The 26,797-nt window shown below is 38.8% G+C and overlaps 1 protein-coding gene across 1 annotated transcript in view; it reads left to right on the top strand.

Annotated features, from left to right (window-relative positions):
- HAO1 (hydroxyacid oxidase 1) overlaps positions 1 to 26,797 on the top strand; it is a 48,319-nt gene that overhangs the window by 13,167 nt on the left and 8,355 nt on the right. Inside the window, exons 3-5 of the mRNA XM_072799750.1 lie at positions 9,673 to 9,928; positions 16,846 to 17,021; positions 25,528 to 25,619. Coding sequence (XP_072655851.1) covers positions 9,673 to 9,928; positions 16,846 to 17,021; positions 25,528 to 25,619 — 524 coding nt within the window. The remainder of the gene's footprint in view (positions 1 to 9,672; positions 9,929 to 16,845; positions 17,022 to 25,527; positions 25,620 to 26,797) is intronic.

Below are 26,797 nucleotides of genomic sequence, written 5' to 3' on the forward strand. Positions count from 1 at the left end.
GACAAATATCTTGTTCCCGGTTAGTAATCCCATGTGCAATGCTGCTTATAAGATCATGGTCAGTGACTGATATTTCCAAGTATCATTAACTGCCACAAGAACCCTAAGGCAAGTTCTATGTTATAATAGTCTTAGAATATTAACTGCAAACATTCTATGTTTTTATGGTTTTATCCCGTTGGTTTTGAGAGGATGGAATAAGCTACAGAATGTGAAACTCATTAAAAAATATGAGCTTTGAGCAAAATGTAGGAGCATAAATAAAAGGGCTTGAATTTTAAACAAAAATTAAAACTCCTAAAAGTCGGGGTACCTGGGTAGCTCAGTGGGTGAAGAATCTGACTCTTGGTTTCAGCTCAGGTCATAATCTTGGGGTCATGGGATGGAGACTCTACTCGAGCCTGTATTGGGCTCCATGCTCATCAGGGAGTCTGCTTGAAATTCTCTCTCCCTCTGCACCCCACCCTAAAAGTCTTTTAAGATGGAGAGAAACTAACCGAGAAATGCTGAGTGGAGAGCAGTTTGTCATGCATCGTGTTATGAATAAGACATTTATTACACTGGATGATTTAGTTAAAAATTTAATAATTGACAATTGTTATAATATATTCAGAGCCATATAAATGCCTCTACTTATAATGGCACATCCATTTGAAACCCTATTAGATTGTTTTTAATTTAAATTTTATTTTTCTTACAAGCTTCAGGGATGACTACAGAATCATTTCTACAAATACTTAATGTAGTGAAGGAAATATCAATGATAAACATAAATGCTAGGGTTGTATAAAGAAGGCAATCTCATTAGGTGAAATATTCATCTTGCAAGAGAAGTAAAGCATCTCTGACTTCTCAAAGAACACATGAAATGCTTATTATACCACAGAGGCTTTTAGGACATTATCATGGAAATCTCTTTGGTTTTAGGCACTGTGGCTGAAATGAAATTTTATTTCAGCCTCCATGGAACAACATTAGCTTTTTGTTTCATTTAAACATGAGAAATAATAATAAAAAAAATAAACATGAGAAATCAAGGGGAAAGAGAAGAGATTAAATGTTAATTCATCCCTTTGCCTCTTGACTGTTATGTGCTCAAGCGCCACATGAGGGAGTGCCGGGACCTCAAATAGAGAAAAATTAAAACCCACCTAACGCGTTCCAGGAATGCTCAGCATATTAGCAAATTCTTAGTAAACTGTCAGAAAAAAAAAAAAAAAAAAGATTTTAAAAGAAATTCCTGCCCGTGGATGCAATTAGAGGCTACCACACAGGATTTGATGGGCCATAAAACCATTAAATCTAAACACTTTCTTTTTGAGCCTAAAAGGCCAGAACATTCCAAAGTGAAGTTTGGGGACTCAGCTATGACTTGACCACCTATTAAGATGCAGGTGGAACAGATTGCAGAGTAACACAAAGAGCCATACAGACCCCAAAGAACTGAATTAGGGTGTAGGTGAGAGCTTTCGCTGTTGAATTTTCTGGATTTTCCGAGATTAAGTGATCGACCTTAACATTGAGTGAAAGACCATTCAGCAAGAAAAATTGTCATTTCCTTTGCTCCAGACCCAAATGATGTATTTTTGAAAGCTTTATTGATTTATATATTTATGTGTTGTACTAGGTGACCGAGTAGATATACATTTCAGCATACCTATGAGGAAAATATCCCCCTTATTCTCAATTTTACCTAAATCCAGGAAAAGCATGAGACTTGCTTTAAATGGAACTTTTATTTTTTTTCTGAAATGAGTGCCTTTTATGCACCAGATGCTGGACTTTATATCCCGATCATTTATCCTCACAATAGACCTATGAGGCAATTATCATTTATCATTCTCCTCATTTGACAGTGGAGGACAAGGATGCCCTTAACCAAAGTCTAGGGCTGCTCCATGATCAGGATGGGGTGCGAACCAAGATCTGTTTCACTTTAGAGTCTGATCCAGTTATTTGTTTTCATCCATTATTTCATTCATTTTTACTGAGAAGAAACAAAACTAAGGAGATATAAGAAGAAAGGACAGTTCACTAAAACTTTGTCCAAATTACATCATTAAACATTTGGAAGAGAATACCTCTTTGCTTCATTGGAATAAAAAAGAATCAATTCTCACTTTTATTTTCAATCTATTTCAGTTCAACTTTATGTTTTGGACATTCTTTTACTGTCATGAAAATTCAGTGGACACACTCTTTCTGCAAACACAACTGACACATGTCATGTATGCAGAGACACGCACATACACACGTACCGACATACACAGATATAAAAGGATTATGGACCTTCTTTGTATATACGCATACATATATATACAAACAGGTAACTTATATCTAAAAATTTTCCAAAAAGTGATAGATTCAGTGTTGAAATCACTTAAAGACAAACTTCATCAATCAAAAACAGCTGGTAAAAAATTAGACTCTTACTACATTGAAGACCAACATCAAATGGTATGATTCCTAGTATCTCACACCAGAATTTAAGCTATTGGGCAGTTTTTTGAGAGCATGAGATTGCTTCTTCTTCTTCTTTCTTTTAAGATTTTATTTATTCATGAGAGACATACAGAGAGGCAGAGACATTGGCAGAGGGATAAGCAGGCTCCCTGCAGGAGGACTCCATCCCAGGTTGCTGGGATCACACCCTGAGCCAAAGGCAGACGCTCAAACACTGAGCCACCCAGGCGTCCCAAGATTGCTTCTTCTCAAATGATTACTGTGCCTGATGACGTTAGAGCATGACAGCGAGAAGTCGGAGGCTCACTGCTATGTCCTGGCACTGAGGTTGTTATACTGAGGGAGGTTGATTGAGGTCAAGGGCAAATTTGATCTTCCTTGAAATCCTCATAAAAGGCATCTCACTATGGTGTGGTCTCCATGTAATCTGCCAGTCATTCCAGGACCTGACAACTTAATAAAATGACAGAATAATAACCTGGGGATCATTACCGTAAAGCTAATGCTTTAGTCTAAATCAGAGTTCTGCCCCAGAAACAAAGTGGAAGCAAGAAAGGGAGGGCACAAGTGTCATTGGGACTAGTTGTTTCTTGAAAATCTTTCTATGCAATCAAAAGCAGCTCTCAAACTTAGTGACGATGTGATCACTCAAGGTTAAACTGCTCCTGAGTCAGACAATAGACTGTCTTGAAAGCACTGGAAAGATCAAGTCTGGTTTCCTGACCTTTCTTGGCAGTGTTTACATTGCTTCAGTTCTCTAAATCACAAATTAAGGTTCGTTTGACCACTTCTAAGTGTTTCATGCATAACTGTAGTGGAAGTTTCACAACATTATTTTTGTAAGTAATCTCAACAGTAATTTCAGACACGCAGACAATAATACTCATTGCATCTTTAATAAGCCTGTGAATGGCAGTTCCTGTGTGTAAAGAAAGGATGACACACCCAGGGGATGTTAGGGTGCACATTTATGCAAACACTCTGGTGGGTCAGACCCTGAGTTCTGAACCAGACGACTGCTTGGTACTTTGTCACTGCATATTTTCCCCATTGCACAATGACTTCCTGTGCAGAGGACAGAATGCATTTTCTCAACAAAATTTTCAGCACAGCTGTCTTGGTGACTAAGTTTTGCAGGAGCTTTTTAATCAAATGCACCTAAAAATAACTCGAGACACTTTCATCATGTTACCCCCTTTTCCTTTAAACACACAGTTTTGGAAACTTAACTCACCTTTCCCATAAAGGAGAACTATTTTAAAAGAAATAATTTGGACCCAACGTAACACATTGCTTAATCATTCTGCTCTAAATCTGGGAATATGATTTGATCCACATGAGTTAATGCTTCAAATAATAGACATTTACTCCCATTGATAACTACTAGTTTATATTTTTCTCTGTTGTGGTAGTGGTGGAGGTAGCTATGGGTGAACATCGTCCTCCTATGTATAATAATTCCTGTCCTTGTCAAGCCTGGCATGATAAACTTCGGTTTTATTTGGTGATTTGACATCTTATTTATCCATGTGAGACTGTTAGACATTTGGAAGCTATTTTATCATTGGTAAATTGTGTTGCCTCAGCTTTGAGAAACTTCTGTCTCCCTTATTGTCTGCCATTTTATTTTTATTTTGTTGCTTATTTTTGCTTCTAATTTAAACTTTAGGAAGCTGGGCAAATCCTAGATAAGCAAGGTTATAAAATATGCTGGGTAACGGTTAAATGTGTTGAGGGGCTATTACTATAATGCAATTTCATTCCTTGACTTTAAAACTAGTAAGGGACGAATGCATAAGAAACTGTGGCACATTTACCTGTGCTCTCCTCAAAGCAGAAGACAGACAGATGCACTGGCAGGATGTGGCTGGCAATTGGCAAGCTGGGGGCCAGTCACTACCCACCCTACCATCAGTGGGCAGTTTGCTATAAGGTCCTGGCTTTCGATGGAAGAACCTGAACTGTCAGGCTTAGTGTCGCCTAAAGTTAAGTCCACAGTAGCTTTCCTGCCTTGTCTCCTCTGCATCCAGATTACCAAGATCAGAAATGAATGTTTTCATTAAGGCTTGATGGAAAGCAAAACCCTGCCAAAATCTAGAAGCGCAGTTGCATTTCTCAGCCATAGCGAGGATTCTGACAGTTTGTGCTGTGTTGCGGAGCTGTTTAACTGTTCTAGCCCAACTGAATCATTGTACATTGGAGTTTATAGTTTGTATCGACTCCAGAGGTGGTTGCATTTATATCTAAGATGAGTTGATGTAAACCTCGGTGGTTCATTACAGGTTCTGGAGCGTAGATTGAGTTAACTCTACCGAATGGCAGTCTGGGGAGGCAGAACTACATTTGATCTTATGCCAGATTATTGCAGGCTCTTGTAGCATTTCCCCACCCCGGGGCATGTGATTTAACTCATAAAAAAACTTTGTTGTGGGTGTGTCCCAGGATAACTTTTATTCTGTAGACAGAATGCACCAGTATTTTCCAGGAGCCTGTAATCTATTTTGGGTGAGTGATAGTAAACAATGACTTAAAAAAAAAAAAAAAGATTTTATTTATTTATTCATGAGAGACACACAGAGAAAGGCAGAGACATAGGCAGGGGGAGAAGCAGGCTCCACGCAGGGAGACTGATCCAGGACCCGGATCATGCCCTGAGCCTAAGGCAGATGCTCAACCACTGAGCCACCCAGCTGCCCTGTAAGCAATAATATTAAACTCATTTATGTCTATATTATTATACTTACAATTTTATTGCAAATAAAGTAGAGAAACAAAAAACTGTAGTGAGAATTTTGAAATTTTTCTTACAGGTATTATTGTTGATGACTGACTAAGCATTGCTGACAACCGCTCAAATCTACTCTGCAGACCCTTCTTGGAAATCTGCAGACAGAGAAGGGGGTGGGGGTGAGGGTGGGGAAAGACATGTTTTTGTTTCATCTCTCAGATTATTTGATGCTGTCTTTTCCTTGGATTTCCAAAGGAATGTATACCCTGAAAATGTAAGAATTATCTGCTTTGATAGTCTCTTCCTATATCAGCCATCTCACGAAGTTCCTTGGCCTAGAGAAGATTCCCCCCCCACACACACACACCCCGCCTCCTTTGAGAGATTTCCTGCTTAAGGTAGTGAGCATTCGACACTATTTCTGCAAAGAGGAATGGGTATCTTGACCATCAAAACCAATGCAGGGAAAAGGTGGGTGTGGAGAAGATTATGAGTGATGATAAGAAATCGAGATTCTTGGCAAAATTCAAAGGCAGCTGCTTAATGACTGAGCCACTCAGGCACCTCTTAGGTGTTTATTCTTGAAAGTAGATCTTAAGGATGATAAAAGAGGGAGTGAGTGGAAATAGGGAAATAGAGTTGTGGGATGTCAGATAGGATCAGTGTTTACTTGATGGTGTGTCCTCCTGGATACTTTATCTCTAGGATCAGCTGACTATAATGAAAGCCAAGATTTTTAGAGTTGAATCAACATTAGGGACCTTCATCATAGGCAAGATCCGGGCCTGGGCTTTACCACCCCAGATGTGATCTCCATTTTGCCAAAAGTTGTGAAATGCAGCTGGTATCTTGGGTTACATCATGCAAGTGGATCACTGTCCCTTTAAAAGAAATCTGACAGTTGCTCCTTTTGAGAGCTGGAGGTCAGTTTCATTATGGAAAATGAATAAGGGGAGAAAACGAGTTTCAAAAACATTTGTGCTTTGAAGCACTGGCCTAGGATAAGTCTATTAGAATTTTTTTTAAGATTTTATTTATTATTCATGAGACACACAGAGAGAGAGAGAGGCAGAGACATAGGCAGAGGAAGAAGGAGGCTCCTTGTGGGGAGCCTGATGTGGGACTCGATCCCAGGACCCTGTGATCATGACCTGAGCCAAAGGCAGACGCTCAACCACTGAGCTACCCAGGCGTCCCTCTAATTAGAATTTCTTAACAAAGTCTGATTATAATTATGATTATAAATTATCATTTATAAATGATTATGATCATTTATAAAACTAAAAAGCTTGCAATTTTTGTCCCCTAAAGAGTAATATGAGCTAGAAAGGTATTATCGTTATTTCTCAGGGCAAAAATGACATTTGAAATATTTAGCAACCAGTGCAACAAAGGACTTTAACCAATTAGAAGAGATGGTCAGATGCTCATTTCTAATGCTTTAACAGCATCCTGAATGCCCCCAACCCTGCCAGGTGTTAACTTTTAGATTTCTGGATTGTAGGGGTCAGGGGGTTCTGAGAATCCTTGAGGAGAGAAAGGAGTGATGCCACATTAAAGGGACTCAGAAAGGATGGTCATTTACTTCAGAGCCATGGCTATTTACGGATTGAAATGGAGGTGTTTCAGTATTTTAACTGGCACATTTGTGATCGTCTCTCCCAAATGGTCCTTGCAAAATCCCAGGATCCCTCATCTCATTCTAACGTAAAACTGTGTTGAAAACCATGGATGTAATTCATCAACAACTTGCCTTGATCATGGCATATAATCACAAGTGAGTGGGGATCACAGTGGTCAGTAATATATGTTCCAAGGAGCGTAAAGCCTTCTCAGTTTTGCTGCTGTTCTCTCCTGAGAGCAATATCTTAGTCTCAACTCATAATATGTCAGCATAGACTCTGATATTCTCTCTGCGTCCAGGAGACTCTCTTGGAGTAAATTCATTAAATCACCAAATATTTATTAAATGCCTACAACTTTGAGCACCAGTAACATCAGGAGCCATTGGTACCAGAGGCAGTAGACTCAGGAAAAATGACATGAAGTGGCCTTGCTTTTCTCTGGACATGCCTACCCAGCCAAAGGGGCAAAGTGAGTGTGAAGACTGACACCTCCTGCAAGGTAGGTAGGAAGTGACTATTTTAATGGTCTTTGTGGAGTGTCTGTAGATGTTTCTTATGAATACAAGGAGATCTTTTTGAGGAGTTTTGATCCTTATTGACAGAACGGCTGCTCATCTATATGATGCCTTTGTGTAAACTACAACGAAGTGTCCTATCGTTTGATGGCTCTTTTAGCTGAACCCCTTTGTGTCACCATGCCCTGATGTGGCAGGTCCTATCCATTGGTTTCCAGTTTCCTTGCCTTTCCAGAGCTATCGGCATGGTGGCATCCTCTCCATCTTCGTGGGACCTTAGTTAGGTCACATCCTCTTCAGGACCTATTTTTCTTTATGATAAATTGATGATTAGAGGATTCTGACCCAGTCAATGTCCCCTGGTGTTCCTTCCAAACAGCAATAGATGACCTGGAGTTATTTTCCATATTTATAAATCTTAATGAAAATCAGACAATGGTCTAGTTGTTCTTATGTGTTATTTCTTAACAAGATGTGGTTTTTTAAGACAATATTTTGCAAGTCATGAGTCTCTTGAGAGAAATTCTCAAGGGCACACTAGGAGGGAACAGAATAGTGACCCATGGACAAGATCATCCCCTGTTTAGGTCTTCTTTATCTGAATTGTTATCTGAACAACAGGGATGAAAAACACCTTCCAAAGCATAGGGCAGGTAACACGTATTAAAACAAAATCCATTTTATTACCATGTGAACTTAGAGTTTTACTACCAAAGGATATTGCTACCACTTAAATCTCAAAGTGTGGTCCAGGGGATTGGCAGCATCGGTAACCCTGGGAACTGGCAAATTCTCAGGCTATACCTCAGACCTACTGAATCAGAAATTCTGGGAGGATGTTTGCATACTATGTTTTCACAAACACTCCTGGGGGATTTGGCTGTCTCCTAAAGTTTGAGAAGCAGGGCAGCATTTTAACCTCTCAAAGTAGTATCTTGAATAGCACATCACTTGATTCTCAACATCACTCTATGGATGTCACTTGGACAACTAACTGCTTTTACTGCCATTTGACACATGTCAGGCACACAGATAAGTTTAATGACTCAGGATCATATAGTCAGTTTTATATCTTTATTATTGTCTCTTGCCACATTTGGTATTTGGCATATAAACATTGTATCAGTTTCTCCTCCATTAAAACTGACCCCAATTTTACTGGTTTTTACCTATTTTTGGTTAAAAGCCTATCACCCATGCTCTTTCATGTTCTCTGAGACAATTGGTTAGGTGAATCTACCTAATTTATTACTAATTTTTCACTTTCACTGTGCTCAGTTTTTGGTATCTTTGCTCAAAAGATTGTGAGAGAGAAGTGCTATCTACTTGGGATGTCCAGCATATGTACTTTATAAAATTTAGAAATATAACATAAATGGTAGAATGCACCTTTAACAAAATTTTTAAAGATAAAATTTTAAAAGTTAAAAAAGAAGAAAAAAAATTAAACTCACCCATAATTCTCTGACCTATCATTAGCCATTAGTTTGTTTAAGTTTAAGTTTATATACCAGTAATCACATTTGTACATATGTGGAATTATGTTGTATCTGTCATTTTGTAGACTTTTTTTGTTTTTTTTTAACGTATCTTGAAAATATTTCTGTGTTCACAAATATTTTATTTTATAACCATAATAGAAACAGAATATGTAGATATATGGAGGGAGAGAGAGAAAGGGAGAGACAGAGAGAGACAGAGAGAGAGGTGAAATGGGGGGATTGATTTGGGGAACTGGCTCACATAGTTGTGAAGACTGGCGAGTCCAACATTTAAAGGGTAAGATGGCAGGTTGGAGATGTAGGGAAGAGCTGATGTTGTGGTTTGAGTCTGAAGGCCGTCTGCTAACCGAATCCTTAGGGAAGGCCTTCAGTTGATTGGATGAGTCCTATTCACATTGCAGAGAGCAATCAGCCTTACTCAAAATCTACTTATTTAAATGTTAGTCTCCTTTAAAGAATACCTTCACAGTAACACCCAGTGATTTGGGCAAATTCTGGGAAGCATCACCTGGCCCAATTGACACACAAAATTAACCATCACAAAAATATTAGCTGTAATGGGTGTGTATCTTTCATTTATATATCCAATCCCCTAAGTTTGGAAGTTCAGATTGTTCCCAATTTTTTCATCCTTTCACATAGCACATCTTTGGCTATTTGACTCACTTTTGTCTCAAAGATCAATTCAGGGTGTAGAAAGGAATGCTTATTTCTATTTAAAGAATTGACTTCTTATTGCCTAATTTCCTTTGTAGATGTCTCTACCCTTGAACCACAACCTGAAGGCTTTGGAGTGGGGAAAGTGCCAGATTCTTCTTTACCGCTTCCTTTTTCCTCAGCCTGCAGGTCACTGGGAACTGGAATGATGCTGAGTTCCTGGTCCACCTCCTCAATTGAAGAAGTGGCAGAGGCCAGTCCTGATGCACTGCGCTGGCTGCAACTGTACATCTACAAGGACCGTGAGGTCACCAAGCAGCTAGTGCAGCGGGCTGAGCGAAAGGGCTACAAGGCCATATTTTTGACAGTGGACACTCCTTACCTGGGGAACCGCTTTGACGATGTGCGTAATAGGTTCAAGCTGCCACCTCAACTCAGGTAACCATGGGTATCTGATCACCCGAGCCCCTGAGCTGATCTTCTAATTCTCTTTAGTCTCACTCTTGTCATGTACCAGCTCTAAAGTTTTTTTTTTTTTTTCCCAGTTTCCACATACATTTAATTCCCAATTAGATTTTCACAAAACATTGGTCCCAAAGTATGGCTAACAGGGATCTTATTTAGGAATGATAGGCTTTGAGTTCTAGAGGTAAGTGCATTTCTTTGTCTGTTGAAACAAAGAGCCATCTGTTAGTTTTATTTTTAATTGTATTTGGAATAACTGTGTCTAGAAGATTAAAGGAAGCTAAAAGAACGGAGACAAAAGAAGTCACATATTTGATCCCCTATTTCCTTCTTTCAGCAATATTCCTCTTTCACTGTGGTTCATCCATGGGTCAAGATTCATTCATTCACTCATTCACTCACTTATCTTAGCATATCTAGTAATCCAAAATGGAACTGGACAGGTCATTCAGCCTGACCACTACCAAGGAATTGTCCCTTTTCCCTGTAATATTTTAGGACTAGAATCATCTTGTGTCAAAGCTAAGAACTCATGGAGTTTACTGAGAAAGACCCTCACCTCCCTATTTTTTTTCCCCTTTGTTTTTGTCTTTCCCCAGTTCCCACCAAAATCTGCTCTTAAGTTTTTCATACCAATATATGACTAATAGCTTTCAGGGGTAAAACTATCTGAATAGGAATAAGAATCTTAGTTTTAATAGAGGACATTCTGATGATGGGATTTCAAAGCAAACCTCGTAGTATCTGAAATGCTATAGGGTGCTTTCCTTGGATCCTAGACCTCATTTTACAACGGGCCATTGTTTACTCTCTCTATATATGAAAAGATCCAAATCCAAAAGATTTCAAAATCAAATCAGCATTCCATATCAGGGTGAAAAAATTGTTAGAAGGTAGGAATTCCATATATATTATAGAATGACATGTGTCTCAACCACTACATAAGTCCAAATACAGTCTTGTATGAGTGTCACAGAAATATTATATAGCTCTGGTGTGTATATACCTATTTGGGTATAAACTACTGTGCATAAAAACTCACCATTGAACCATATGTAAGTTAGCTGTGTGATGCTATCTTTGTGACTTCCAGGCAGGTGTAGGATATTGTTTGTGTATGTAGTACCTTCAATAACCCACTAACAAAAGAGACTAACAGTGCTGTCAATAAACCCGCTCCATGTATCCCAGATGCTGGGTTACCCAAACACCCTGTCTTTCTAAGGGAACAGGAACAAAAACAAAAGTCCTGACATATTCCTACTTCTTGCCAAATTCATCAGAAGTAGATGGCTTTAAATTTCCTTAATGTGAAATCTGTATTCACCTTATTTCTCTATTTTGGTTACCTTATTTATCAGACTTTCTAAAATAATTAGTTTCCCACTATTCAGGCTTCTGACAGGAAACAGTCCTCATTACTTCCCTTTGGCCATTTGAACGAGAATTTGCTATCCTATTCATCCTCCTCTCACTACCACTACTACTAACAACAACAATAACAAATAGTGGGGTAGGGTGTTTTTGCGGCTTGGGAAGCACTTTCTTGTTCCGGATAACAAAACGTGTTTCACGGTGCTTAATTAATCCTGGCTGATATCGCTTGCTTCTCCGGTGCCAGGGCCACTCAGTCAGGAGCTGGAAGGTTGATTTGCTTTTTCCCTCTCTTTTCCCTTTGCTGCTGGGCTCCTGCCCAGATGACGAGGAGGACCATGAGACAAAGGCCCTTTTCAGCTGTGATGTGCTCAGGAGTGGCCACGACTCCCCAGCTCGTCCCATCTCTCATCTGAAGATGATCAAATACTGAGCAACACATCCAGGTTATGGGGAACGCAGGAAACCCCCCACAGCCTGAGGCCGGGGCCCCTGGAGCGCACCCTGGCCTTGTTTGTCTCTGTGAGCTTGGGGCAGGCCAGTGCCCTCTGGTCCCGTCCTCAGCAGCCCACATTCAGCAGTGGAAGGCAGAGGGCACTAATGGGAGGCCCAGGCTTCCGCTTGAGGCCACGTACAACCAGAAAGCTCATCTGGTACAGCCTGATATGAAATCAGGTTTCTTTCCGCAACTGACCTGACTCATAGAAGGTGAAGCCGGGCTTTTCAGAAGTGAAGTTTGGCAGGCGAGAGAGGCAGGAAATCCAGAGAAGAATGAGTCTGTAAAGCAGTGGCTCCTTCCAGCCCTAGCTACTTCCTCTGCCTGGGAGGAGGGGGGCGGGGGAGGGACGCGGGATGGGGGAGGGTCCCGACTCTTGGCATCTGGGACCAGCCAGGGTTCAGGAGTTTGGTAGTCTCTGCTCGGTCTATATGCAAAACACATGTATGTGTGTATTATGAATGGCACAGAGGTTCCTGAAACTGAGGGGGGACGGGTAAGGGGAATTCTCATCTGCTTTTGGAAGAAGCAAGGAATGAGGCCAGTTTGCTAGACTGATTTCCTCAGGCTTTGAAGCACGGGCCTTTTCCTGTCACTCTACCTCTTGGAGATGGTTCATTTACCCCGAGGAAAGACTTGGGTCTGTGGTGAAGCACCAGGGCAGTTGAAAGAGAAGAAAAGAAATTTCCAATCCTTGACTAAGATCAAGGTAAATCGTGACACCTACCCTTTCGGTGATTTGTGTAGAATCCTATAACCCTGAAATGATTCATTAATCATGACAGCCAGAACAGATCATACTGAAAAAAGATCAGACTGTCGTTGTCTTCCCAGGACTCTAGTGATAAAAGTGACCCATGGGGCTTTCCATGAGCAGGACCCCATCACCTCTTTGTCCTTACCACCTGGCACCCTCACCTCCATTCTTACTTTCCAGCTACACTGGCTGCCCTATGGTTCTTTCAGCATGCCAGGATTGCGGGTGCCTGAGAGCCTCAGAACTGACTCCTTTGCCTTTTACCATTTTCTGCACATCCATCCACAACTAACTTCCTCACTTCCTTTACACTTTGACATCAAGGATGGGTCTACATGTCTTTCTAGTGGGAAACCAAAATAAAAATAATCGGTAGAGATCAGAATAGAGATAAATATGTGTGGGGACCTTGAGCAGGGGTTTTGGGTAGAGGAAGATTTGTGAAGGAGATTTGGGTACATGGGCCACCAAACTCTAAATTGTTTGGTTTAGGAAAACATTCACAATATAACTGTATTAAAAAAAAATAGCAGCCTCCCAAAGATATTCATGTCCTAATCCTTGGAACCAATGAATATGTTATTTTACAGGGCAAAATGGACTTAGCAGGTGTGATTAAGTTAAGGACCTTGAGATGAGAAGATTATCCTGGATTATCTTAGTAGACTTAATATAATTTAAAGGGTCCTTATACGAGGGAAGCAGGAGTATCAAAGTCAGAGGAGATATGATGATGGAAGCAGAAGTTGGAGGGATTTCATCAGGAGTCAGGGCATGTAGGTCTCTACAAGCTGGAAAAGGCAAGGAAATGGATTTTTTCCTATAGCCCCTGGAAGGAAAATAGCCCTATCAACACCTTGAGTTTAGTCCAGTGAGATACATTTTGGACTTTGGACCTCTAGAACTGTAGTATAATAAATCTGTGTTGTCTTATAGCCCTCATCTGTGTCATTCTAAAGGTTGTGGTCATTTGTTATAGTGGGAATAGGCAAGTCTGATTATGATATTTAAACTTTCAAGTTCAGCTTCTACCAGTTCACATCTTCTTATTCTGCTCTACTTCTTTTCTTTATATAACACTTATGTTCTAACATGCTTCATAAGCTTATTTTGTTTATTGTTTGTTTTCTGCCTCTCCTTGCTAGAATGTCAACCCTAGGTGGCCAGGTAGTTTTGTTTTACTTACTGGTATATCTTAAACATCAAAAACACTGGCATATAGTAGGTGCTCCACAAGTAATGTTGAATCATTTTATCATTTTACAGTCGATAAAAAATGTACCAGATCATGTGAGATTTACCCAATAAAACATGACTACTAAGACGAACAAGATTTTGAGCTGAGACTTAAAATCTATGCCCTGCTCATTTCTTCTAACAGCCCAACACATTGAGGGAGAAATTAGCAGGGCTATGTTCTTAATGTGTTTTCTATTCACCATTAAAGGTTGGTGGTCTATGAACCAATTTCCATATGTATTATGAATCTTTTTCTCACTCTCTCTCTTATTGTGTTGATATCATGGGCTCCACTGGTTACTGTTTCCTCCTTTGTTTCCCACTATGGACACACATAGCTTTGTCATTAATTTCATATCATCCATACTTGTAGTAAATAATATATATTTCTCAATAATATCTATTATCATTAGTGTTACTATTGGTTGTTCAATGATGTTTAACTTTCTTGGGCAGCCTGAGTGGCTCAGCGGTTTAGCGTCACCTTCAGCCCAGGGCATGATCCTGGAGACCCGGGATCAAGTCCCACGTTGGGCTCCCTGCATGGAGCCTGCTTCTCCCTCTGCCTGTGTCTGTGCCTCTCTCTCTCTCTCTCTCTCTGTGTGTGTGTTTCTCTCTTGTGTCTCTCATAAATAAAATCTTAAAAAAAAAAGATGTTTAAATTTCTTTAGTAGTTTTTACTATTCTCACTTACTTGATTTACTAAAAGCTAAAATCATTTCTATATTAGGTTAAAAAGCATATTTGGGGGCCATTCAGGGCACAATAAACCCCTTACAAGGCCAGTGCTCTCCCTTACCTTTGGATCATTAAACAAAGCTTGGGGTTTGGAGCATTAAGTCCCAAGTAATTGTGTTATTATTTTGATGTTGCTCTTTTCCTTCCTCAAGAAATGGAATACTTTGGTTATCAGCAGCCACTTTAAGTGTTTCTTGTGTATGTGTCATAATTCAAATAAAAATAGTATTCAGGGAGGTTTCCTTCAAAAGCACTGGTAAAACACTCCATCGTGGGTCTCTGTCAAGATATCTGAAAACTTTCTCTTGGCTTCTGGCTTTGAACGACGTTTTAGAGGAACAACAAGGCTTCATTGTGCACACTGAAATTTCTGTAAGGCAACATTCATTCAAGTGTTGATCTGCATTTCACCATCCAAGAATAACAACAGTTATTTATATAATTTTATCCATGTTTCTGTTTTTTCCTATCCATTTCGCCCTTCCACCCCGCCCCTCCTGAAACACTGTAGCTTGTTTGGGATGGGGGTGGGGTGCCATGCAGAGTATATACACATACAGATGTTTTTCTTCTTTTCCCCTTCTGGTCTTGCTATGGGATTGACAGACCAAACATTTTTCTTATTAACAATATTATTTATAAGTTTGGAATTTAGTATCACTTAATACCATTTCTAGGTAATGGAATAGGTTTTCATAATAAAAATATGTTTATTGACCAAAAAAGTGTCAGTTAATTCAAATTAGGATGAACACAGAATAGCAAAGGCTATGATAAAATGTCCAACCCTAAATGGTTTGATTAAAAGAAATGCCCAAATATTTCAGCTAAAGTCTGGACCAAAGTGCAACAAATAGATGGGTACCAGTATGACTTTCCTGAGGTTAGAATTTTCTATGATTAAAGATGGCCATCTGAGTCAATGAAACTATAGAACAGACTATTCAATCCTTATTGAGAAAACTTTGCCAATAGCCTGAACAGAGTTTGGTGGGATGTGAATGTTCATGCCCGTATGATATATATACCATGTAAGGCGTGCAACCAGCTATTTCAACTGAAAGTATACTAAAAACATTAAGCCTAGTTTGTATTGAAGTAAGTATTTTAAAAAATTAAAAATAGTGTGCTTATGTATTTATATAAAAATTGTTATAGTCATTGCTCCCAAATCCTTTATATGTTCAATGGCAGAGCTAGTAGAAGGAAAGAAAGAGCTATGGCTAAGCCAGAGATTAATATACAGCTGTACTTTTACCCAAATTGGAGATTGGCTAGCTGTGTAATTTATAATGTGCAGAAAATCAAGGTGAATCCAGGTCACTGTCATCATTCAAAGACAGACTTTCAGAGAAATGAAGTTTGCAATTAGATTTGAGTCTGTAGGCAGCTAGGTCACAGGGTTGATGCCACTGTGTATCCAGATGGTCATCTATCCAGTCAGTGATCAGAGGTACAAGCAGAAAAAAACTTTGTCCCTAGGTCAGGGAACTGCCAAAATCTAGTCAGGATATCAGGATCTTAAGCCAAGAGGAAAGATTTTAGGTGTAGAGTGAGCCAGTAGCAGAGTCTTACCAGTAAGTTAGAGAAATCCTGGTCTAAGTTGGGTCAGTAAAAGTAGATACAGGGAAAGTGGGGTTGTGTCTCAGTCTGGGTTCCCCTAGGAGAAGACTATCAGTCAGTGATTTAAATGCAAGTAGTTCCTTTGGAAAATGAAGGGAATACTGGTAGAGGAGTGGGGAAGTGGTGCAAGGGAGGGAAGGCAGCAAACAGTGGGCATGTTGCCAAGATAGCTCTGACTATAGGCAACTGAACCTTAATCCTGATGGGAAATTCTGGAGATCATGTATAACTGATTTATTTTATAAAAACATAGCCTAAGACATACATTAAACTTTAAGTGACCAATTAAGTCCACTTGATTGACACATTTGGCCTGGAATCTCTCTCTCTTTTTAAAAAGATTTTATTTATTTATTCATGAGTGATAGAAAGAGGCAGTGGCAGAGGGAAAAACAGGCTCCCTGCTCTGCAGGGACTCAATCCCAGCACCATGATATCATGACCTGAGCTGAAGGCAGATGCTTAATCAACTAAGCCACCCAGGCACCCCAGCCTGGAATCTTACATCAAAACATGGAAATATGTATGCAACGAACCTATAGATGGTTGAGGAACATCCAGTTGATCTGAAAAGAGTGGCATTTCATTTTTCATTGAATGAGTCATTGTAAAATTATCTCTAACTTTGGGAAGGTTCTCATTTTATGTATCTCTTTATTTCAGGATGAAAAATTTTGAAACCAATGATTTAGCATTTTCTCCTAAGGAAAATTTTGGAGACAACAGTGGACTTGCTACGTATGTTGCTAAATCAATAGACCCATCGATCAGCTGGGAGGATATTAAATGGCTGAGGGGGCTGACCTCACTGCCAATTGTTGCAAAAGGCATTTTGAGAGGTTTGTGTATTTCTTATACCGATCTTATGATTCTTTGTAAATATGACCATGATATGTTTAAAAGAAGAAAATCAGGAAAAATTAACGTGGAAATCTAAGGAGACATCCCACATCTCAATTCTCTCTGTTGACTTGAGTAAATAGTTCTTCATTCTTGGTTAATACACTGAAAAGCAGGGCTCCCATGAAGTAAAAAATTACCTTCATGGTAACATGGAATACTGTTGCCTGATTTTGAAGCCATCACTAAATCAGGGAGTTTGACAAGATCTAGACAAATGGTCTTGAGTTTATTGCTGTGTCTGAAAGCTACAACAAACTGCTCTCAGACCAAAAAGAAAACCAAACTGATATCATGACAACCAGATCTGTTTCAAGAGCCTTTTCTATTTTTCTCTTGTTCCCTGCAAATACCAAAGACTAGCATTGATTTTTGAGTGTGGTGAATCCCACATCATCTCCTTCTAAAGAGGCTGACTACAACATTAAAATCCTCAAATATCACATCATGGGTATTAAGAAACTTGACTGCTTCCCCAGTATCCACATGTATTCAAATCCCACAGGGAGGTACCGATGACTTCAGTAATTTGGAGTATAAATGCATTCACCCACAAAAATGTTTTCTTGCCTTAGAAAACATTTTTTTCAGTTGATTATATAGAAAACTGCCAAAAACTTATTTTAAATGTGAATATTTAAGCAAATGGCTCTGAAATGAGAGACTCTATTAACTTATCTCAGGGTCAACAACAGCTTCTAATCACAACATTTCATCCGTGTTATTTGAATATGTGAGTCACGTGGCCCTATTTATAAAGCTATAGGCATGCCACAGGCTTTGTTTATTTAATCTTAAGGATGCAGAAATGAAGTTAAAAAAATAAAAGAATGGACCCAGTAAAGCTTTTAAGTAGTGGAGATATGTTTAAATCCAGATCTGTCTTAATTTGTGCTATTAAAAAATACTGTTACATTCTTCCCTGTTAGTCATACATAGTTCTAGTTCAAAATTTCTGTGGATTATATACTGCAAAGAGTAGATCTTAGTGTGAGAGACACCTTTCAACAACAGTTTCACTTACTTGACTGGTATCCATATTATCAGCCATGATTGTTAGAGCTATTAACCTAATGGTTCTGCCTCATTCATTCATTCATTCATTCATCCATTTAGTTATTCACTCACTCAGGCATTCATTTTGTAAACATTTATCATGCTTAATGTGTGCTAAAGTTGAAAGTAAAATAATAATTTGAGGTCCTTGGCCCAAAGGAGAGCCCATTTTTGTAGGAGACAGACATATAAACAAGAATTTTGGGGGCAGTAAGATGTTACAGGTGCTGCATACAGACATGCAGCATTAAGGTGGGGTATAAAATAGGGAATGGAAATTTAGAAGAGTGGTTTAGGGAAGGTTTTATTTCAGAATGAAAGATAATGCCTGAGTTTCCCTTGATATCAAAAGACTCAGACTGGAATAATGGCAAAATAAAGCAGTCTGAGTAACACTTTATGAAACATGTAGGCTTTAAGATATTTGAGAACCACTGAGGCTCCTGATCAGGGAAGCAACCTCATCAGATTAGCATTTTAGAAAATCAAGCATTGTATAATGGACCTAATGGTGGCAAAGTTGTGGTCAGGGGGACATTTAAGAAATGGTTATTGTCCAGGCAAGAGATGATGGTGGCCTACCTCAGGAAACTGAGAAGGTGTGATTGAATTAGAAAATTAATGCCATTCCAAGTATTTAATTCACTCTCATCACATAGGTGGCCGAGGGCAAATGGCTTAAAACACCAAAGAAGAATGAAGTTTTTTGTCTTATCTCCTATTTGTCTGCATTAAATAGGGAACATATATAAGAATGAGGTTATTTAATTTTTTTTAAGATTTATTTATTTATTCATGGGAGACACACACAGAGACGGAGAGAGAGAGAGAGAGAGAGAGAGATAGGCAGAGACATACGCAGAGGGAGAAGCAGGCTCCATGCAGGGAGCCCAATGTGGGACTTGATCCTGGATCCCAGGATCATGACCTGAGCCCAAGGCAGGTGCCCAATCACTGAGCTGCCCAGGCATCCCGGTTATTTAATTTTTTAACCAACTTTTCAATTTAGGATTTGTAATATATACCATTTTCTACAACTCTGTCCTCTAGGATATGATGCAAATCTATTCAATTAGACTTCACTATCATGTGCTACATTGAGAAAATACTCTGGCTTCTAGAACTTCTTTCTGTGGTCATCTTACCTAGAACCACCACCCCCACCATCACCTCTTTTTTTTTTTTTTCACTCATATGAATCATATGACATCTTTCCACATATTTCATAATGTTTTACACACAGTAGATAGACCAAATGTTTATTGAGTAGAATCCTCAGTGAAAACTATGAGTCTATATAATTAGATAGAGCTCAAAATCAAGAGAAAGAGAGATGGAGCATTTGGCATTTGAAAGGAAATAACTTATTTATACATGCACAGTTTACATTGTCTAGTTTTTCTGTAACTATTTATTTCATTTATTTAACAAACAAGAATCATCTCCATGACAACTGCATCAAGTAGTGCACAAACTCAATCTTGGGGGTGGGGGCAAGGAAGGAGTAGGGCAAATTCTGGGAAATCCAGTTCTCACTATTTCACAGATCTTCATCCAGAAGTCACATGGGTAGACTGAATGTCACCCATCCTCTTTCATTTTCCTTTGACCAGCAAGGTATAGATTATGTTTGCAGGAACATGAAATCATGGGAGCTGGAAAGACCTCAATGAAATCCCCCCCTTACCACCATTTTAAGAATTGTATCTTAACGAATGCAAATTGAAGTACAAGATATAATCTCTTGCTGTGGTTAAACTCTGCCCTTGGGAAACTTCAACACAAACTCCAGGGATATATATGAGATAGGATTTGGTCTTCGCCAAAACTCATGCTAATAAACAAATGACTTTATGTACAAAGGCATAATGCTTTTCAGAATTGTTTTAAAATTAAAAAAAAAAATTAAACTATTCTGTGGTATTTCCATAGTGGCTTTTTGTTTCTCAAAAACTGTAATTAGCTCTTTTCCTATGTACGTTTCTTCACAACACTCTCAAAGATATTCACTCAGTGTTTCCAGATTGTGCTCAAAACTGCTGCCGTGCACCTAGGATTTAGTTACTAAATTCCTGTGAGATAGCAGAGCCCTGAGTCCAAAGCTCCAAAGGCTGCAGGGTAAATCTTGAGTACTTATATTTCACTTATTTTTTCTGATTAAATATAGAAATAATATATCAGTAAGATAGCAAACAGTGCTATCCTCTACTGACTATTGTATTTGTCAATCAATTAATGTATTAATTGGCAAATTAACATATGTGGAATGCCATAACAGTAAACTTTAAGGATTAATGAAAATATGAAGTTTTTCTAAGTCAGAACATTTTCACCCTCCTGTTAAAACACACTGTTTTCCTCTCTGGGTTAAAATAAAATGTAAAACTTGGACCAGGTTTCATAGGCAACTAATGAAAGGGGTTCATATTTGGTCATAAATTATTCTTACTTTGCCTCTCTGGACATTCATGATCTTATCTTCTGAGCAAACCATTCTATCATTTCCCCCTACATTCCCAGCACTGTCTAGAAAACCTGGAAAACCACTTGAAATGACAGGAGATGAAAAAACTGTTGCTTAAGTAGCATTTACTTCAAATGAAAGGCTCTTTATAATCATAATCCTGACTAGGATGAAAATTTATTGTTATAGACAAAGCTCAGACTTGCCAAAAGCATCCAGCAAATGGATTTTCCTTCACTTACTCATTTTCTGAGTTTACACTTCCTGCACCATCAGATGAAATTAATAGTAACAGTTAATATTTATCTGAGTGCTCAACATGTGTCAGGCTCTTTCTAAACACTCCTTAAACTAACTTAATCCACAGGACAATCTTATGTAAATTATTATCCCTATTTTATGATTTTGGACACCAATGCACAAAGAAATTAAGAAACTTGCCATTTACATAGTAAGCAAGTGGCAGATACAAGATTCAAATCCACGTGGTCTGATTACTAAGCCGAAGCAGTTCGTCATTTTTTCATACTGTATAGGATCAGCTTATTGATAACTTTCAATTTCTGAAAATATAGGTTGTAACAATTCTGATTTTTTTCTTTTGATTTGATGTTTTGATATCATGTACACAATTAGACAGCCAAAGCAAATGTCCCCAATTCCAAACACATTTTACTTTGTATTAAGGCCGTATTTTTGGAGGATCATTTTCCCAAACATGTTTTAAGTTGATAACATATTGGGCTTCTTGTTCCAAATGATGGACTTGAGTACATATGTACCCTCTCATCAAACCCACAATGCTGCTGAAATTAACATATGTCTATAACAACAAAGCAAAGGAAGATGAGGAGCACACACAGCAGAGAAACTGAGAGAAATTTATGAGAGAAACAAAATGTAAGGGAACGTGTTGATATGAGGGAAATGCAAAGAAAATTGCCCCTCAAGATAGGCTCAGAGAGAGCCCTGGAGGGACAAGTGAGATTCTGCAGTTGATGCTGAAGAGGGACTAGATGTCTAATCTGCAAGTATGACAAAGATGGCAGATGAGAAGTGCAAAAGAAAGCTAGGGGATTCATGGGAGCTCTATTTGTGAAGCTCTTACAGCAGCCAGCCATCCTGTCTTCCCTCATCGCTTGTGCAACAATGGGCAATTTGGCATAGTAGCTCAATCCTTCCTAAAGAAATGAATGGATGGCTGGGACACCTAGGGGTGGATAACACTTAAAATATGACATGATGCTGTTTTCAATCCTGACATTTGAGGAGCTCACAGTCCAGTAGCCCCTTAGTTAACATTCCTTGTTTTGTCTCACATGGAGCTCCAAGAGTTTCTACTCTAGGCAAAGACTTGGAAGGAATAAAAATGATTTACAAAACAGTCCAGGGAGCCAAAGCAGTGACCCAAATCTTTCTTCCTTAAATATAAATGGAAAATGTAGCATCACAAGGCATATCGGAAACACCAAAACATAAAAGGCCAAGATAAATCTACAAAAAAGCTGATCCCAGAGGAAAAAGATAAAACAAAACAAAACAAAACAAAACCACACAAAAAACTCAAAAAAAGAACTTAAAAAATTCTAAATCATAGACTCAGAGAAGCTGAAAGTATACCTAAATAAGAAAAGTCTGCAATGAAGAGAAAATCAGAATATTAAAAAAAACAGCTCTCAAAGATGAAAAACATGATTTCTGGAATTAAAAATGAAGTTACTGATTTAACAAGAGAGTCCATGACGTTTCCCAAAATATAAAAAACAATAAGACAAATGGAAAACATGATTAAATGAAACAGAGTCCTGAAGACCCTTTAAAATGTCCAATATCCAACTGATAGGGGCTTCAGATAGAAAATATAGGAAAGAGGCAGGGAGGGAATTATTAGAGAAGCAGTGTCTGAATGTTTAGACATAATTCATTAGACTGAGAAAGCAAATTATAATTTATTATATCCCCTTATTAAATTTCAGGGGGAAAATGGGCATAAAGAAGGAAAACGAACATAACATAGGCTATTAACAAAGAGTGGGGGCCAAACTAACATCAATCTTCTTGTCAGCAACAACACTAGAAGACAGTGGAGTAATGTCTTTAAAGTTCTAAGGAAAAGGATTTTCAACCTAGAATATTATACCTAATCCAATCACCAAAGGTAAAAGTAGTTATTTAAATGCTCTGTAAGTTACCTCCCACGGATCCCTTTTTAAGAGCTTGCAAAGGAATGAATGTACTACACACAAATGAGAACTTAAGCCAAATGAAGTCATAAATTAGACTTCAAGGAATTCAACTCACAGAGAGTAGGAGCAATCCTATAGGACGAAGGTCCGCAGTCAACCTTGAGAGTAATCAGAGTAAGATGGAGAAAGAAGATAAAGAGGGGATGTCTCCAGAGGGAAAATAAGACTGTCAGGTAGACTCCTTACTGAATGTGGAGCCCAATGCAGGGCTCAATTTCACACTTTGAGATCAAGACCCAAGCCCAAACCAAGAGTCAGATGCTCAAATGACTGCACCACCCAGGCACCCTATAATTGGAAGATAGTCTTAAGGCTCATGGTAACTAGAGGAAAAAGCGGTGGGGGGCAGGGGTGGTGGAAGCAATTATAGATCCAGGAAAATAAAACATGTATGGTCCAAATATGAAGCAACATTAAAATTTAAAATAGGAATCAATCAATGGGATCGGGGCAGGGAGTGGGGAATCATCTCTCAATCTTGGTGCTAGGGCCTTTTCCCTGTGGGCGACTCAGAAGTTTCCAAGAACACTTCACCATCTGCAGTGAGTGCATGCTTGGATTAAGACAGATAGCCAAATCAGTGTTACAGAAACATGAGATTTTATATTTAATATGAAATAAGTAGGGAATATCAATCATATATTGAATATATAACAAAATGCGTAATACAACACAGGCTTGGAGGTGAACAGATAGCATATAAAGTAATTAGTTGGTAAACACTGCCACTTCATGTAGCAGAACACCTTTCATACGACTTCATTGTGTTTTTTTGCTCATCATAGCACCTTTCTTAAAGGTGGATCCTAACAAGAACAATGCAAGTACATGATGTCTAGGTCAGCCCTGGTTGCTGTAACAAAACGCCATAGACCGTGTGGCTCACACAACACACACTTATTTTCTCATAGTTCTGGAGGCTGGAAATTTGAGATTAGGGTTCCAGCCTGGTCAGTTTCTGGTACAAGCTCTTCCCTTAGGTTGTAGAAGTCGCCTTTTCCCTGTGTGCTTACATGACCTGTTCTTTGTATGAGGAGGACCTGGGGGCATGGGAGTGTGCAGGATTGGCCAACAAGCTCCCCAGTGTTTTCTTATAAGGGCACCAATACCCTCGCGAAAACCCCACTCTCATGACCTCATCAAACCCTGCTGACTTTCCAAAGGCACCGTCTCCAGATATCATCATACTGGAGGTTAGGGTTTCAACATATGAATTTGGGCGGGGGACACAGGCATTCTGTCCATAAAACATAAGCTTAACATTTCATCTACCTATAATTTTAGAAGAAAAATAATGCTACCATCATTTTTTATGGGAATATTTAAAAACCAGCAGTCAATAAAGCACAGCTTGTAAGATGATGTTTTTAGCCAAATTTTTGTTTTAAAGATTTTGTTTATATATTCATGAGAGATGCAGAGAGAGAGAGGCAGATACATAGGCAGAGGGAGAAGCAGGCTCCCTGTGGGGAGCCAGACGTGAGACTCGATCCCAGGACCCTGCAATCACGACCTGAGCCGAAGGCAGATGCTCAACCACTGAGCCACCCAGCTGCCCCTAGATAAAATTTTAAAATAGTCAGAATTAGAGGTTCTTTTATGAGTCTTTTAAAATTATTCCTAGTCAGATCTACCCTTGATTCCCATTGCTGAATTTATGAACATATACAATGTTCAGTGTTCTGTATCCACCTGCTTACATTTCCTAATGGTTTATTGGGAGCATGCTGAAAATAATAGTTCAAAACATAAAATACAAAAAATGTGTTAGAAATTGGTTTGAAAAGAGTTCATGGATTTGGTAATTTTGTGTCTGTTTTTGTAAACCTTTGCTAATATCATTTATAGCAAGCAATAAAGATCAAGATTTGCTCTTAAAAATTGGTTTGAGAGAATGTTACTCTATTTTAAAACTATATTTTAAGAAGTTAGCATATTTTGAAGCATGAGTAGAAATGTAGTGTATGATTTTAATTTTTATATATTTTTATAGACTTCAATGGCAAAACCCATTTAATTATAGAACAATAGAACTTAAGATAATTATTGAAGATATTAAAGAATATTTTTGGAATAGACTTGTTCCCTCCATGTTACTCTTCAGGTGCTTGACACTCATGTATTCTTTTATGCTATCCAAATTACAGAGGAATAATTCTGCTAAATGGTATGCTCTTATTAATAATAATAAAAATACTTAGCAGGGGTGTTTTCTTGTCAGAGTAAATAAATTTTAACTGCATGTCAATTTGCTGTCTATTGAATATTTTATGTCATGATTCAATTGTTATAAGTGCTAATATTTTGGTGAAGGAGACTGTCACTACTCTTCTAGACCTAAACTTTGATGTCTTTCTATGCTAAATGTTTTGAACAAGGTATAGATGTGTGAGGTCAGACTCCCTTTGACTGGCACCTTTCACCTTTTAAATCCAAGCATTCTATTAAATAGCCTTTTTTTTAAAATTTTTTTATTTATTTATGATAGTCACAGAGAAAGAGAGAGGCAGAGACACAGGCAGAGGGAGAAGCAGGCTCCATGCAACGGGAGCCCGACGTGGGATTCGATCCCGGGTCTCCAGGATCGCGCCCTGGGCCAAAGGCAGGCGCCAAACCGCTGCACCACCCAGGGATCCCTAAATAGCCTTTTTTATACAATGTCTCTCTTGCTCTTTCCAGGTGATGACGCCAAGGAGGCAGTTAAACATGGTTTGAATGGGATATTGGTGTCGAATCATGGAGCTCGACAACTTGATGGGGTGCCAGCCACTGTGAGTTTCAGTAAATGCTGAGATTTCCCTTTCGAGTTCTCATTTCCATCACAGTTTTGACTATATCTATGCCTGGCTCTTTTCTGTGTATTTTTTGTGTGTGAACACTCGGGGTAAAATATGTGCATATAATATATGAGGCCTTGGATTTTAAATTTAGTGGTATATAACTACCTAAATTGGATCATTAATTAATCCAATACATTTATTTGTAAACTTATAAAAGTCACTGTTAAAAAATAATGAGTCCTTTGTCACAGAGATTATTCTTGTGTTCATAGGTATACTGAAAGGTATAATGTAAGTTAAAGTATGAAAGAAATGATTATGTCATGAGAGTTAGAGGAACTAACAGACAATTGTAATTATAAAAGGCTTGGGTAGAGAGTTTGAGGTCATTGGTATAAGAAGTCAGGAGGAGAGGAAGCCTGAAATTCCTGTGGTTATGGGCGTTGAGAAGCTGAGAGAGAGGGTAGGTGGGTGGGGGGAAGGAATAGAAATTCTAGCACCCAGGTAAGGGGAGGTCCCCTGCAAATTGGCTCTTCTGCTTGAGCTGTGAACTAGCTTGGCTGCATATTAGAATCATCTGGGAAACTTTAAAGAATCCTGATGTATAGGCTACACAATAGATCAATTCATCAGAATATCTGGGGGTGGGGGGCATAGGCACCAGTATTTTTTAAAGTTACCCATGAGATTCCAGTGTGCATCTATGGTTTTTCAGACACTGTACACACTGTACCAGGCAAGTTAGAATCCAGAATCTAGATATAAAAGTAAAGCAAAGTGCCTTGAAAAGACATGGGACTGAGTTAAAACTGTGAAGGAGGGACACCTGGGTAACTCAGGGGTTGAAGGTCTGCCTTTGGCTCAGGGTGTGATCCCGGGTCTGGGGATCCAGTCCCACATCAGGCTTCCTGTGAGGAACCTGCTTCTCCCTCTTCCTATGTCTCTGCTTCTCTCTCTGTGTGTCTCTTATGAATAAATAAATAAAATCTTAAAAAAAAAAAAAACCCAAACAACAAAAAACTGCGAAGGAGAGCAATTTGCCCCAAGACGGTTTTCAGATGTTATCAGAGTAGTTCAGTCATGGTTTTTGTATGGATGGCTTTAATTGGGATGACCAGTGAATTTATTCGAACAACTGGAATTACAGTAGGACAAATAATTTTGTCAAG

This window comes from Canis lupus, chromosome 26, assembly GCF_048164855.1.
Source record: "Canis lupus baileyi chromosome 26, mCanLup2.hap1, whole genome shotgun sequence".
In the NCBI taxonomy this organism is placed as follows: domain Eukaryota; kingdom Metazoa; phylum Chordata; class Mammalia; order Carnivora; family Canidae; genus Canis; species Canis lupus.